General features: G+C 51.3%; 1 protein-coding gene across 1 annotated transcript in view; it reads right to left on the reverse strand.

Annotated features, from left to right (window-relative positions):
* Positions 1-14,272, reverse strand: part of EPB41L4B (erythrocyte membrane protein band 4.1 like 4B) — a 124,474-nt gene extending 110,202 nt beyond the window's left edge. Inside the window, 1 exon segment of the mRNA XM_032478145.1 lies at positions 13,922-14,272. Within this exon segment, the coding sequence (XP_032334036.1) occupies positions 13,922-14,218 (297 nt within the window). The 5' untranslated portion in view covers positions 14,219-14,272.
* Between the last annotated feature and the right edge of the window lie 461 nt (positions 14,273-14,733).

Here is a 14,733-nt window from a genome sequence, read left to right on the forward strand (position 1 = left end):
ACAAAAGCATGAAATGTACTGGGTCCTACGCAAGGCAAAACGGCCTGCAGGTTCCCAGGCAGGAGACGGAATCTTATATAGGAGTAGCAGGGTGGGGCTTCGGGACAAGCCTCATAAACATGGCCACCTCTGAGATGGGTCCCAAAAGATGACTGGACCCTTATGAGATAAGAATCAGCCCATGAGAAAGGGAAGACACACAGGGGAGAAGTGCAGTGCAGAGCGGGGGTGGGGCCGCCAGAGAACCGCTAAGGGGACAGCCCTGGGGAAGACCTGTGCAGGCGTGAACTCAGAGCCTGAAAAGGACATTCGGTCTAGTCCTGTCATTTACTGGCTTTGGGACGTTGGTCAAAAACCTTGCTGCTGAACTTTCTATAAAACCGCAATGCCCACAGTTCTCTTGACGAGGTGGCACTGAGGATTAACTAAAGCCATGAAAGGGCTCCATCTCCACGTAAAACATGACACAAACGTAAAGGACGGGACCCTGCAGAATACTGGCTCTCAAACTTGACTGCAAGCGGCATCACATTCTGGTGCCTGGGACCTGCCTCCCATGCCCTGTGGTCCTGGTGGTGGAGGTCAGGGTGCACCCCGGCAGAGCCGGGTGGCAAAGCCATGATGCGGGGAAGGCTGGACACACACACAGCCCATCTGAAGATGCAGACGATGCAGACCACTGGACCATGGAGGTGGCGGGTGGGGAACCTTTAACCTGACATCCTTACACACTGAACCAGGGCTAGGTGAGGGGCCAGGAGATGTGCGCTGCAAGTCTAGAACAATTCCACGCCCCTCCCGAAACCAGCTCCTCAGAAGCAGGGCCCACAGTTTTGACCACTTCACATTCCTCTCACGGGGCCTTGCACACACTAGACGATCTCTATGTTTCTGTATTTTGACTTCGTGTTTTGTTGTTTTTAACGAATAAATGAAAATAGCTGGAATACAACGGGTCCTGTCAGTAAATAGAATGAACTGTAGCTCTTCGGAAAACTCATCTGTGTGGAAGTGCTCATCCCCTGAAGTGAGTTAATAAGATAAATGACATGTTACAGTAATCCAAGTACACGCAATTCTTCTTTTACTTTCAGAAGACAGCACGTAATTTTTGCATTTTTCTTCAGGGGCCTCTTTAATGAAGAGGAACTATCCGCCACAGCTTTTAGAACAAAGCTAAATGCCTCTGGACTTCAAAGCAAAGTAAATCCTACGTAGAATACTAAGGAGTCCTGAACAAACCCTTCTGACCTTGGATCCTCTGCTCTCCCATTAAAACATCCCCCAGCCAGATCCCCTCTTCTCCGCACTCTCCCTCAAACACCCACGGGATCCGCCACCAGCAGTCTGGGTGCAGGAACTGGATGCCAGGCCAGCCCGGGCCCCTCCCTGGACTGATGGGCCACTCTGGCTGCCACCCACACAGACTGCAACTCACTGGACAGGTGGTTCGGGCGTCGGGTCTCAGGCTCCAGCAAACAGGAGCCATAAAAGGACTGCAATCGGAGAAATGCTGCGTAACGGGCTGCCAGGGTGCACAGGGCTGCGGGTTAATAACTAACCAGCTGGAGCCCTTCCAGTTTATCGGGCTTTCCGGGGTGAAGCCCACGGCCACTTCCTGGGCGGGCGCCGGGGAAGGCAATGTCTCTCTGGGCTGGGGGAGGTCCGCGACTGAGGCAAGGGAGCCCCGAAGAGGCAGAGGGACCTGCTGCTGTCACTCGGCCCCTGAGAGAGGAGCCGGGAGGGCTGCGTGCAGGAAACCACTCTTATTACACACTAATTACTGCTCATTTGCCACAGGTGAGCAGCAGCCGGCTGCGTGGAGCAGCAGGCATGTTCCCAGGCAGATAGGAAAGCCCTGCCATCCCAGAATGAGGCTTTGGACCACGTGGCCTTCAAGTGCTCCTTTCAGAGTAAAACCCAGAGGTTCCCGCTGCCCCACCGTCTGTCCCATCTCCCTTCTCTCTGCAATGTTCATTGACTCTGCTCCTAAAATGTCTGCTGGCACCTCCAGCCAGGAGATGGATGCAAAGGGCTCACTGAGGACCTTCCATAGAACATAACGGAACCCAAACAGGAGTGAGCTAGAGAACATACAGAGAATCTCAAGGTCAAGGGAGCCATTCAAAACTAAAGTCACACACCTGCACCCCAATGTTCATAGCAGCATTATTTACAATAGCCAAGACATGGAAACAGCCTAAATGTCCATCAACAGATGACTGGATAAAGAAGATGTGGTGTATTTATACAATGGAATACTACTCAGCCATAAAAACCGACAACATAACGCCATTTGCAGCAACATGGATGCTCCTGGAGAATGTCATTCTAAGTGAAGTAAGCCAGAAAGAGAAAGAAAAATACCATATGAGATCGCTCATATGTGGAATCTAAAAAAACAAACAAACGAACAAAGTATAAATACAAAACAGAAACAGACTCACAGACATAGAATATAAACTTGTGGTTGCCAAGGGGGTGGGGGGTGGGAAGGGATAGACTGGGATTTCAAAATTGTAGAATAGATAAACAAGATTATACTGTATAACACAGGGTAATATATACAAGATCTTATGGTAGCTCACAGAGAAAAAAATGTGACAATGAAAATACACATGTTCATGTATAACTGAAAAATTGTGCTCTACACTGGAATTTGACACAACATTGTAAAATGATTATAAATCAATAAAAAAAAACCTAAAGTCACAGAGCTGATGAAGAAACAGAACAAAAAGAAAAGATACTCTTTTAATCAGATCTACTGAAAACATTCCAAAGATGAGGAATCTGGACCTTTTCAAAGAAGCAACGTCCAGTGAAAGATAAGAGGAGAACTGGGCTCACTGGTGGGGGCTGAACAAGGAGCAGGAAGCTTGGAAGCATTATTTCAAGCCTCAGTGCCTTTGCATATGCTGATCTGGCCACCAGGAAGCTGTTCACTTGTACTCAGAACCAAAAGCTTTCTCCCTGAAATTTTCTGGTTGCCTATTTCCCCTTCCTAGTCCTCCCACCTTAGACTTACTTCCTTTAAGCTTATTTAAAAGGCCCTATGGCACCTTTCACACCAAGTGTAATGACTTATCTCCACTCAAGCTTCTCGAGGGCAAGGAACATGTCTTATGGTTCTCTGTGTGCCCTGAGTCAGATGCTTTAAATTTTGCCAGTACCAGCTGTATCTCAGGGTAACCAAATGTTGAGGATGCCAACCAGGAAATCCACAGAGTGGGAAACTATAGAGATGGCCCAGCTTCTTCAACATATAAATGAGAAAAGAAGAAGAAGGAAGGGAAAACTCTAGATTAAGAGCTTTAGATAAATTGTGGGGCGGGGAAGCAAGATGCTGCTGCTTAAAGGACACAAACTTTCTATTGTAAGATGAGTAAATTCTAGGGAGCTAAAGTACAGAATGGTGACTGCAGTTAATAATAATGCAGAGTATACGTGAAATGTGCTAAGATACACACACAAAGAAGTGCTGCCTGGTGAGGTGACAGATATGTTTTATTAGCTTGATGTGCAGTAACCATTTCACAATGCACAAGTACATCCAATCACAATGCTTTCCACCTCAAATGAATACCATTTTCTGTCAAGTATACCTCACTAAAGCAAGGAAAAATAACATTTAAAAATTTTTGCTGAAGAGCTCTAGCTAAAATATCAACCAACTATAATGAAAGGTCCTCACTGAGAACCAAATAAGAAAATCTGAACACTGTGTATCTGAAGCTAAGAAACAATTGTTAATTATTTTTAGGCGTTTTAATAATATTGTGAATTTTTTTTAAAACATAGCCCTTACCTTTTAGATAACTGGGAGTTTGGAATTTGTTTTAAAATGACTGGGAGGGAACAGAGGTGAGGAATCAGATGAAAAGAGAGGGGCCATATTGGTACATGATGGAGCTCAACAATGGGTACTTGGGTTCATCATGCTCGTTATATGATGGGGACCTGGGCATCTCTCTGCTTTTGAATGTGTTTAAAATTTCAATAATAAAAACTGAAAAGGGAGGGGTGGGCAGAATTGAATGCATGCCAGAGATCCTGCAACTGCTCACCAAAAGCCACCAGCAGCAAGACTTCAGTTCACGCACAGCAAAAACGGAAGTGAACGCATTCATTCCTACTCAACGAGGAAAAGGCTGCAACAGGAACTTAGAGAAAAGCGTTCTCTCTTGCTCCACTGAGGTGAACTCAGGGGAGGAAGTGGGTGTGGGAGACTATCTCATAAAGGCCAGCGGGCAATGAGCTGAACACGATGAGAAAAATACAGTGTAACTAAAAACAGGCAAAAGTCATGAAACCAAGCATTCCAGGAGGAAATGCGTTCATGGTTCACGCACACAGGCAAAGATACTCAACCCCATCGGTAACTGGGGAAAAGCAAAGAACACAAAGAGTTCCCACTAACTCCCGTGAGGCTGGTAAAATAAAACAGAAAAGCTGCCCAATGCCAACGGCTGAAGAATGGATTAGCAGATGCTTTTCTGTGCTGCTGGGACTCTGGAAAACAATTTCGTGTGATCTTAAAAGGCCCTGCCTGCCGCCCTCCCGGCCACTGATACATACCCAGGAGAGACGCTTGCTTGCATATGTGCACCAGGAGACCAATTTCTGAAGGTTCAGAGCAGCATTTTCTTCTCACAGTTCCAAAATGAAAACATCCCAAATGTCCACCAACAAAGGATACATTCTGATATATTCATGCAGAGCAGCAAGAGCTCCAGTTACCTCATCAATATGGATGAATCTCACAGACACGGCATTGAGTGAAAAGTCCATTTACTATAAAGTTCACAAATATGCAAAACGAACAATGTATCATAGAGGAAAACACACATATGCAGCAAACCCAACAGGGAAAGGAAGGGATGAGAGACAAACTTCAGGAGAGAGGGAGGGAGGGGAAGGCGATCAGGGAGGAGTGGGGTTGGGGGAGGGCGTGTTAGCAGTACTGGTGATGCTCTTTGTTCTAAAGCTGCGTGGCGGGTACACAGATGCTCACTGTATTATTTTTCTTTAAAACTAATCATGTTACAGACACTCTTGTATTTTTATTTCATCATTAAAAGATTTAAAGAATGGACTGGACAGAAGACTTGCCAACACTGAGCAACTCAGACAGAAATGTAAGAGCGAAAAGACCAGACAACTGGGAAACGTGATCAGCATGAAAAAGAAGAGCCCCGGGCAAGAGGTGCCAGATGCCAAAAACAAAACCCTAAGGGGAGGGCTGGGGACATCCAAGTCTCTGAACAGGCAGGGCTGAGTTAGGAAGACCTGGAAGTGCAGAAAAGTCCATAACTTGGATAAATGGCTCAACAAAACGTAGTGTATCTGTACCCTGGAATACTATTCAGCCTTAAAAAGGAAGGAAATTCTGATCCACACTACAACATGGATGGCCCCTGAAGACATTACGCTAAGTGAAAGAAGACAGATGCGAAAGGACAAACACTGCATGATTCCACTATAGGAGGCACCTGGCACAGTCAAATTCAGAGAGACAGAAAGCAGAGTAGAGTTTACCAGGGGCTGCAGGGAAGAAGGATGGTTGAGTTGGTGTTTAATGGGCACAGAGTTTTCATTTGGAAAGATGAAAATGTTCTGGAGATGGATAGTGGTGATGGTTGCACAGGAATGTGAATGTATTTAATGCCACTGAACTATACACCTAAAAATGGTTAAAATGGTAAATTTTATGTTACATTTACCACCATAAAAAGAAGTCCACAACTCAAAAGAAGGTGCAGCTGAGCAAGCGAGCTGGTAATAAAGGAGAGACACCATCAGGCCTGCCTCAAGCCCCTTGAGCACACACAGAATATGATGCGGGTGACAGCATCATTCAGACATGAAACGGGCATGGCAGAGACACCACAGAGCTGAGGGATGCTGACTGTGCGGACACCTGCGGAACCAGGCGGTCCATGTCCTCCCAGCTGGGCAGCCGGCTGCGTCGGCAATTCTGCCCCTGGGACTGAGCTCAGTGCTGGGAAACAAAGAAGCTTGGGATGATCCCATGGGTGGCACAGGGCCCTGGGGATATCACCCTCCAGTTCTCAACTTCAAGAAGGAAATGCTGGGCACTCAGCCAGCTATCACTTTGGGGAAAAGAACCTGCAATAAATGCTGAGAAATGGTAGACGGAATCCAAATGCCAGAGATGCTGAAAGGCAAAGAGATTCAGGAAACACAGGGTGATTTAGGGCATGAAATTCTGACCTGTCAAATCACAAAGGATTCTGACCTTCCCTGGAGTTCCACAGAGCACACATTTCAAACAGATAGATTAGGTGTGCACCCCATGGGCTGGGAAACAGCCCTGGAAGACGAGTCAGGAAACAGATTCATTTCTGGCTCTACCACACTTAGAAGCTGAGTGGCCCAGGACCAACTGCTCCCTGAGACCATGCGTAAAGCGGATAATGACACCTTCCCGGATGGCAGCCATTAAGGGAAGTAACAGAGATTCTGTGAGCCTAGGGGGTAGGGTTGCCTAACAGGTACGATACCAGGTGCTTTGCGTATCAACCTCCAACCCCAAGAGACAGGCAGAGACAGGCATTACTATACACAGAGGGAGAGGGGGAGAAGAGAGAGAGAGAGAGAATGGGGGTGAATTTAAGTAATCCAGAATAAGCACAAAAGATGGCACCAAACTGGGTAAGAAGCACGTCCTGAAGGTTTGGATGGGAAGACATTTTTTTTAAAGAGGGGGATGGACAGGGTGCACACCACGCTTACAAACATGTATGCACAAACGCACGAAGATTGAGGGGGGCAGTGAAACCAACCAGTTGCTATGCAGTAGGATGTAAAATGCTTTTCTTTGTGACAATTTTAGTGTTGCTCTATTAAACACTTTTTTAAAATGTAGCCTACTTCCAGCCTCAGTGTTGAAGAATTATGGGCTTCAAACCAGAATGCACTCTGGGCGAAACCACACTCACCGAGTATGACTACAGGTGTCAATCCCATCTCTGGAAACCCCAAGGGGCCCAGAAAGGAGGACACCTTCCCGAGGCTCAGGGTCCCCATCCACCTCGGGGCCTCTGGGGCCGCTCACAACCCACCGCCCCATCCCAGTCGTGCTGTCAGAGGACCTCTGCAAACACAAATCTCCTCCGGGCAGGCTGTCCCAGCTAGAAGTTAGTGTGTGCCTTTGCTATGTGATACAGGAAGTTTCTTAGCCAGTCGGCTAAGCCCTGACTCTTCCCCTCCCAAATCAGGGATGACAACAGTAACCACCAACAGAGGTTCTGTGACAATTCATGAAAATAGTCACCTAAGCATGTAGCACACCACCAACATACACAAACCCCTGGCTTCAAAGGTTCCTCACTCACTCCTTCAAGATTCAGGGACACAGCCAGAGCTCATGATCTTCCCTGACCCCAAGGAGCTCAAAACCCAGCAAGTGAGGTTTTCTGGCTCCCATCCTCCATGCATCTGCACCTCCTGTTTCCTCTGCCCCGATGACTTCGGACCAAATCTAAAGACTGAACTCCTATGCAACCTTCAGGACAACTCAGTGCCAACCTGGGCAACAAACCTTCTCCAAAGCCACCCCACAGTCCAACTGCTCATGCCCGCACCACCTCACGTGGGGTTATAAGTCGCCTGTTTGCACCGTCTCCCCTTCTGGACTGGAACTCTCCCATCCCTCCTGTCTCCCTCCCCAGTGCTTCATGCAGGCTAAGTGCTCAACAAGCCTTCGCTAACTGAAGAAATATAGTGTGGGCAAAAAAAAAAAAAATTTTTTTTTTTGGAAAACAAAAATAAACCGGAAGTTAAAATCAAGTGGGACTACTGAGAAACATCCAGCTGTAGAGAGAAGCCAAAGAGGCTGCAGAAGGAGATCAGTGGGGACTAGCGCAGAGGGGGCACCCCTGGGGAGCTGCAAGGTCCTGCCCACCTTGGCCAGATCAGCCCTGGCTGGTAACAGACCTTGTGGATCCCTGGGCAGGCGAGAACGGTAACCACCCCAAGGAGGGGTTCACAACCTTGGCGTCTAGGTCCCTATTCAATTGTGCTGAAGGGGTAGGGAAATAGACTTTCATCAACCCATATAAATTCATCATTTTAAATATACATTCATATCTAGAAACAAAGAGGAAAGTACAGATGGACACACACACTGCAATTTTAACAGTGGTTGTCTCTAATGAGATTTTAGATGTTTTTAACTTCTCCTGCTTCTCTATATTTTCTAATCTCTCTGCTGCCAACATGTTCTCCTGTGAAATGAAAGTGGGGGAGGAAAGCACATGCCACCTGAAAGAAAAAAAAAAACCCCACCACGATGAATCAGCAGCTGACCCTGCCCGCAGGCAGTCGCCACAGGCCGGAGGAGGAAATCCAAGTGCAAAGAACCAGATTCCTGCAGAAGAAAACACTCCAGGCAGTGTGGAGGAGGCTGGCGAGAGGACTCAGGCAGTGGAGAAGGGTGGGACACGTGTTTTGGGGACAAACTGTGGGCGGAGGATTTCTGTGGTGACGGGAGTGGATTTTTTTTCTAAGTCCCTATGCAAGAATTTAAGAGAAAGTTCTGCCTCTCTGTACCTCACTGCTCCCCCCACCAAACCTTTTCCTATTTCAGAATTAAATAGACCTGTGCCTTCATCCACCAACAGTGCACGAGGGACAGAATTCAATAAGATTATGCACGTGAAAGTGCTTAGCAAGTTAATATTTGTTCAGTCCTGGACCTGCATAGGGTCATGTTACTGGCACCGGGGAGGCTGGCAGACACCCTCACCCTGCATATTAACACTGACAATCCAGCGAGTGTGGAGGCAGAGTTAGAGGTCGCACCTCTGTCCCACGTGGGAGGGATGTTCACCATCCATCTCTCTTGCCCACCCTCAGCCTCCCAACCAGCCCTCCTTTCAAAACAAGGGTATTATTTAAAAATACATAAACCCATGACCCACACAGGTATCCACGGTCTGGGAGCGGGTGGGAGCAGGGTAAGCAGTGCAGGGCCACCCTGAGCCAATACCTTCCTTCAGGAGTAAGAAAAAGCAAGCCCCCCAGAGGCCTGGGCCAAGGCAGGGTGGCCATGGCAGCCACAACCTTGGGAGAGGGCAGAAATGAGGAGCTGTCTTCTCCTGTTTCCTGGAGTCTTATATGGTCCCCTGTTTCTACCCACAAATGAGGGTGAAGATACCCCTGCCCTCCAAGCTGGCCTCCACTGCTTACCCGCCCCCCACCCCGCGGCCATGCACCCCACCGGGGAACGGCTCTGCCCCTTCTCCCCACCAGGCCCTTATCACCCCCTCACCTGGACCACTGCAACAGCAGGATTGGTCTAAAGCACCTGTTTCAGCCTAGCCTCTGCCCCAGGTGGTGAAAATGGGCCCCCTAAAGCTCAGGTGTGATGCTGTCAGCCCCCAGCTCAGAGACAGCTGGTGCCCATCCCCCCCCTTCCATTGCCTGGAGCCGTTTTAATGCAGGGTACCTCACAGTTCCAGAGCCAGTGTTTTTCAAAGAGGGTGAAGGAACCACCACCTCAGAATCACCTGGGGTACTTAACCAAACTCCAGCTTCCTGAACTACTGAATCGGAAAGTCTGGAGGTGGGCTCTGGGAAGTTTTAACTGGAGAAAGGAAACCTCCAGATGAACTCTGTATACACTGAAGTTAGAGAACCATTTTGCTGGAGTTTCCCATTGTTTGGCTGAAATGCATCCTCCTTCCATCCGCCAGGAACATACTCTGCCCCCCTCCATGATCCTGAGTTAGGACTGGGGACCGGTCGCCCTACCGCTGACCCTACACTCATCTCCAAAGTTTAGGCATCAGGGTTCCCAAAGTAGCCCATGCCAGCTCCTCACTGAGTGACTAAGGGAGGCACTTTATATCCAAAGACCTCCGTTTCCCATACATACAATGAGTGGATTTGTGCAGCCTGGGATCCCTTCCACTCCAAGCTAAGGCATGCAGTCTTTACGCTGTATTACGCATGTTCTGTTGGATCCGCGGTTCTAGCCCTGAAATTCTAAGCACCTGTGTTTTTCCGTTTATTTGGGGCTGGAGTGTGGAGGGAAGGATTCTTTCCTGATCCAAAGTGAAACTATTAAAAAGCATCTCATACTACACTCAACTTCCAATTTCCACTAAGGTAGAACCAAGTAATGTTTAGCCTTCTTGGCACAGCTTTTTTTTTTTTTTTAAATGTTCGTTTCTAGAAAATTTCCCAATCCCTTTCCACAGGCCAAAGAGGAGGCACCGAGATATGCATAAGATTAGAACGTACTAGCAACCCTTCAGCACCCTGCTGTTGACTGAGGCTTTTTGTAACCTGCAGGACTCAAACATGCACCTTCTCACTCTGAAACTACCCGAGCTTGCCCTGTACCATGCAAGTCAGTGCTGAGCTCCAGGGGCCGTGAAAGCAACTGCGCCCCACGCAACGCCGGCCAACAAGCCGTGCCCTCCGAGGCCTGGCAGGAGCGCTGACCAGCCCGCCGCACACCCTGCCTGCTCCCCCCACGGAGCTGCTGGAAGACGGCGCACGCAGGGGAGGGGGGAGACGGGGCTGAGCAACAGCCGCACGAGCAAACGCCGTGCCAGGGATTTAGTCAACAGAGAGCTAATATGAGTCAACAGTGGGTGCCGCTGCCAAGCACACTAATGGGATCTTCAGCTGCTTTAATAGAAGGGAAGTGTCTAGGGCAGGCCGAGGGAGTCCTGCCCTGCTCTGACCAGACCACACCTGAGGGCTGGGCAGGGCGGGCTGGGCTACGGAGAGGGACACACCTTCCAAGGTAGCGCCAGGGTTTCTGAAGAGGAGTGGCTTAGGGTGGCACTCTGGTTTGTGGGCCAAGGCCTCCCCTGGGAACTGGGTTTGCAGAGCAAGCCCACCCCAGACTGCACATTACAGATGGATGTTCTAAAAGATCTTGACTCTCCACAGCAAAGGTAAAGAGGCCACGTGCTAGGGGACGCAGCCCCCCACCTGGAGAAGGGGGCTCCAGGGCCCATCAGAGGATCCCGAGAAGATGGTACAGTTGCTTCTCCTTTATTATATGTAACAGCTGGGCACTGGCTTGGCCAAGAACAGGTACTCTAATAGGTATTCTAAAAATGCACAAGGGACGCTGGATTGAGATCCTGTAGCCTCAAGCATCAAAGCCTCCAGGAAGTCCTCCAAATTCATCCATTCCCAGCACCCTGTCTGGGTGAGCCTGTCACATCACTCAGCATCACTTACAATGAAAAGATGCGCTGCTACCTGTGTTTCTCAAGAGCCTTGAGACCACCTCTCATTCACCTCTGGGTCCACAGCCCAGCACCTGGCACACTGGAGACATCCAATAAAGGGTGGCTGAACTGAAAACCAAGGTGTTCCAGCACCGTCACACTGAGGGTGTCATGTTCAAGGCAATTCTGGAACACAAGCACCCTGACTAGGGCTAATAAAACAGCTTATGACAATGCATAACCACTTTTAGTCTGCTGAGCAAAGGAATTCTTGAACCCACCACCTACCAAAGGTTTTAATTACAAAAGAGCCATAGTTAGCTTGGCAAGTGCGCTTGAGTGCCTGTGCAAGTGACTGGAGACAGAAATCCAGCTTAGGGGGATGGCGGTCAAAGGTAAATCCTGTGCAACAAGCAGCAAAACAACTCCAGAGCCCAGGAAGCAGTAAAGATCCAGGAACACAGGAGATGAGAATAATGACCAGTGGGGCTAAATGCCAAAAAGGACAGCATAAAAAGTGAGCCCGGAGAAATGACTGGCTAAGAAAGGACGCGTGCTACAGATTCCCCGGGAGCTGGCTGCCTGGAGCTCACCTTGCAACTCGAAGAATTAATTACAGGAACTAAAACTCGGATCTGGAAAGATGAGTGTAGGAGACCGTGTGATGCAGTTCTAATACCTAATAAATCTTTAAATCGATGAGCCATGCTCACTGGTGATTCTTCTCCATCCTTCCTCTCCAAGAGCTCACATGACAAAAGCCAGCATTTGCTCTGGATCTGCCTATATATACACAGGGTGTATATAAATATGCGTGTCTGTATAAATAAAATTGGGGGTCCACTAAATCACATCTTAAAGCATCAAGAAATCTGTCATTATAAGAAAACCTGGTAAATTCTTTTGTCAAGTAGCCTTTTATAAAGTGAAGAAATCTTTTAGGATGCAAAACCCCCTCCCAAACACTGGGCGAGGGCTCCACCAGCTGTGGTAAGTCAGCGTTCCCATCCCAACCTGTTCATTTGGGTACCTGTTTGGGTCTATTCACCACGCACGCATCTTAACTGGGTTTTCATTTTTCATCCCAGAAACACCACTTAAGCCTGTCGCACAAATCTGACAGAAGCAATATATTTTATAAACGAATCATCCCTAGGGGAACAGACAAGAAAACCATCAGCAATGAGCGTTGTCAAAGTTCCCAACGGGAGCATTCCTTTCCCAGATCGGAGATGCAGAATGCGCCACATCCTCTCCACACACCAGCTGCTGGCTCCAGAATGCGCCCGCTCACCTCTCCACTCCCCCTCAGCTCTTCAGGCCCCTCCTTCCAGCTGAATAAAAGCTGGAGAGCCCGGTCTTGGGGAAGCAGTAACGTTTTAACACTGTTTTAAAGACAACCACTCTACGCACTGGAATGTTGGCTCCTTTTCTACGAATAAAAAGGCCCCCAAAGGGTATTATCATAACAAAATGATATCCTATGGAGAGCACCCAAAACCGCAAAAATAAAATTGCCATAAATTGAAACTGTCTCAAAATTATAAACCTACACAAGGAAACATTAAACCTCAGGCCAGACAGGCTCTGATTTTCCCATCTAAAACCCTTACATGTTCCCAATTCTATCATTAAGTCCAATTTCCCCCACCCTAGAAGGCCTAAATGCTTTCTTTGGAAGTCCTGGTACGTTATTTCCCCCCTCCCTCTTAAACCCTTGGGATGATCTGTAACATTCATCTAAAGCTCAATCGTTTCTGTGTCCTCAGTCACACCCAAAGATTCCCAAAGGCACCGTCTGCCGCAGCGCCGGGTGCACAGTAGGCGCCCCATTAACGTGCGGATTTGATTTGATCAGATCTGGCCCCTTCGGCTAGAAAGACACGTTGGTAGCCGGACGCCCTGGAGAGGACAACAGCGCCAGCCTAGCTCTCTGCTGGAGGGGGCGGGGTGCAACCACCTGTGGGCGGGTGGCCCAGGACTCAGGCCGCAGCGCAGCCGCCCTAGGGTGCCTCCGCGGCTCCATGCACCCTACCCCGGGGAAAGTCCGGCGCGCCAGGCCCAAGGGCACCCCGGGGCCGACCCTCAGTGCCCCAGCGGGGGCTCTGCCGGTGCAAAGTTGGCGTGGTCCGCGAGAGTCGATTCTAGAGTTAGCTCCCAAGTCACCCCAAACCCTGAGAGGCAACAGGCCAGACGGGCGGTTTAGGATGGGGATGGGGGCGAGGCGAGGGGGCGCCGACATAGGTTAAGGAAAGAGCAGAAATGGTCCCCTGACTCCCTCCCGAACTTGGGGCACCTGCCGACCAGCAGACGAGGGGGCTTCTCCTCCCTGCCGTCCCATCAAGGCCTGGTGGCGAGTTTGTGGGGACAAGCTGGCCAGTCTGGGGCAGCCCCGCGTTGCTTTGAGATTTCCTAACCAAGAACCCAGCACCAAGAAGGCCGCTGCAGAAATCTGAAGGGGTGGAAGGGGAACACCGGCCATCCGCGCCGGGAGGCGGCGACTCCGGGGCGCAGGCCAGGGATGAGGTCCCGGAAGAGACCTGGACGGGGTGGCCCGAGAGGGAATCAGGGCTAGGGAGTGCTCGCAGAAGGGGGAAGGGATCCCGGAGAGGTGCAAGGGGAGCGTCTCAGAGGGAAGCATCGGGGGAGGGGGGCTGCCCAAGGGCCGCGGGGTTCCAGTGTCCCGGACCGGCCCCGTCACTCACCGGCAGGTCCACGCTCACTTCGGTCCCGTCGAGCAGGAAGACGCGGCAGTAGAGGGTGGCCTTGGAGGCTCCGGCGGCAGAGATGTGAACGGCCGGGCCGCCCGTAAGCAGGGGCCCGCCGCCGGCCGGGAACACGCTGCCCCCGGGCGCGGCGGGCAGCGTGGAGGCGGCGGCCGGGCCCCCCCGCGGGCCCCCGTCGCGCTCGTCCCCCAGCCCGGCTGCCCCGCGCCCCGCCGCGCCCCGCGCGTAGCGCTGCATGGAGCGGCGGCCAAAGGTCCGGCGCAGGAACCGCAGCATCCTGGCTGGGGGCGTCCCCTGCCTCCAGCCCCCTGCGCCGCCGCCGCTGCGCCGCCGCCCCGGGAGCGCCCACGAACGCCCGTACAGTGCCCCGCGGCCCGCCCGCGCCGCCTCCCGCGGGCTGCGGCCCGGGCTCGCTCCCGCCGAGGCCGAGGCCGAGGCCGCGCTCCGGCTCCTGCGGGGCGCGCCGGCCGGGCCAGCGCCGGCTGCGAGTGGCGCGGGGCGGAGGGCGCGCTCGGGGCGGCCCTGGAGCCGTCCCGCCGCGCGCGCTCTCCAGGCCGGGGCCTGCGCTTGCTGCCGAGGGGCCCGCTCCCGACGGCCGGCCGCGGACGGCCCGGGGCTTGCGGGGGGCGCGGGGGCGGGCTGCGGGCTGCTCCCGCGCCGCGCGCCGGACCGAGGGCCAGCCGAGCAGGGCGCCTGCGTGCTCTCGGCGCGCTCGCTCCAACTCGCCGCGCCGCGCCCGGGCCGAGGAGGCCCAGCCGAGCGTCCTCTCCCCAGGCGCCTTTTCCTGCGCC

The sequence above is a fragment of the Camelus ferus genome, chromosome 4 (genome assembly GCF_009834535.1).
Source record: "Camelus ferus isolate YT-003-E chromosome 4, BCGSAC_Cfer_1.0, whole genome shotgun sequence".
Classification (NCBI taxonomy): Eukaryota; Metazoa; Chordata; class Mammalia; order Artiodactyla; family Camelidae; genus Camelus; species Camelus ferus.